General features: G+C 39.6%; 1 protein-coding gene across 1 annotated transcript in view; it reads right to left on the bottom strand.

The window, feature by feature from the left end:
• Positions 1 to 6: 6 nt before the first annotated feature.
• Positions 7 to 1,431, bottom strand: part of LOC107757196 (condensin complex subunit 3-like) — a gene marked incomplete at both ends in the record, with an annotated part of 10,747 nt that continues 9,322 nt past the window's right edge. Inside the window, 3 exon segments of the mRNA XM_016574612.1 lie at positions 7 to 152; positions 266 to 428; positions 892 to 1,073. Coding sequence (XP_016430098.1) covers positions 7 to 152; positions 266 to 428; positions 892 to 1,073 — 491 coding nt within the window.

Here is a 1,431-nt window from a genome sequence, read left to right as displayed (position 1 = left end):
GAAATTTTTATTTTAGTGTGTAAACAATCGTAAAAAACTGTAATCTCCAGCCAGCTGAGAGTTTTACAGTACAGACGCACCTCAGGAGCAGAAATGTCCCTCAGGATTTCATGACAAATACACACTCCCAGAGAGTCATGCACAGACACAGCCTGCAAAAAAAAGTTCATTTACGAAATGAAATGATCATTTACATAATACATAGTGATTTGAACACAACCCATTAATGTTATTTTTGTAAGCGTGCATGTATATTCAAGTGTACCTGTACGGCAGCCGGTTGCACAAGAGCGCTGGGTCGTGTTAGTTCAACAAACAGTTCAGCCACGTTGGATGCGTCTACCTCAGACAATGGCGATGTCACAGGAGCATTGAACAGAGTTCTCATGGTTGGTAGAAAACTCTCCTCCACACACTCTTGATTTGTTCTAGTGTACAGCAATTACAGTAACAACTATAAATACCTGTCTGTGCTGTTACAATATTCTTAAATGTTAAATGGCAGCATGAACATGTGAAGAGTTCCAATGCAAAAGCCTCTAAAAGCCATCTTGGTCAAAAATGAGATAAACGATACGGAGTGAATGCTCTCCACATTTAGTATATGTTCATCAAGTACTTTCACTTCAAATGTGCTAAATCCCTGCCTTAACCCATTCAGAAGTACCAGTACTTACATAGAAACCTATAGATAGTAGCCAGAAAGAAATGCTAATTTTAAAGATAAACGTCAGACGTACTTAGAGGCTTTTGCATCTGAACTCTTCATGTACACTTATTACATTAAAGGGTTAGCTTTATGTTTTGGTTAGTTTTGGATGAACTATCCCTTTAAATAAAATACGCTAAATATTTACGATTAAGGAAGGGAGAATCTCCCAGCATGTATACCTGCTGGCCCGGGCATACAGCTGTAAGAATACCCCCAGGCAATGGCGTAGTCTTTGGTCATCCTCCGTTACAGGATTGTACCACAGCAGAACCAGACGGGACAGCAGCTTTGGGCTTAGAATTCTCCCACAGTACATCAACTTGGCCAGACCCTCTGCTGTCTCCGTGCGGAGCTCACAGATCTGAAATAATGACATTTTATTTGGTACAGCATTTGCAGTACATTTAGCACCATTTAGGCACATTGTCAAAATGACTGCCAATCAGCTTTAGCAAGTTGCCAGCTTAAGGAGTTGGCAGAAAAACTATGCATTGATGTGAACAAAGCTGTAACAGTTGTCCAGCATGTTTTTTTTTTTAAAGGAGACATATTATGCCCCTTTTTACAATATATGTCATATAAGTCTCTGGTGTCCCCAGAATGTGTCTGTGAAGTTTTAGCTCAAAATACCCCACAGATCATATAATTTTGAAAATGCCTATTTTGAGTGGAAGCAGAAACAGGCTGTTTTTCGTGCCTCTCTCATTAAATGCAAATTA

Source organism: Sinocyclocheilus rhinocerous, unplaced genomic scaffold (genome assembly GCF_001515625.1).
Source record: "Sinocyclocheilus rhinocerous isolate Xijiao unplaced genomic scaffold, SAMN03320098_v1.1 scaffold6284, whole genome shotgun sequence".
NCBI lineage: Eukaryota > Metazoa > Chordata > Actinopteri > Cypriniformes > Cyprinidae > Sinocyclocheilus > Sinocyclocheilus rhinocerous.
The sequence above is the reverse complement of the archived record's forward strand: the minus strand, read 5'-3'. Positions and strand labels throughout refer to the sequence as shown.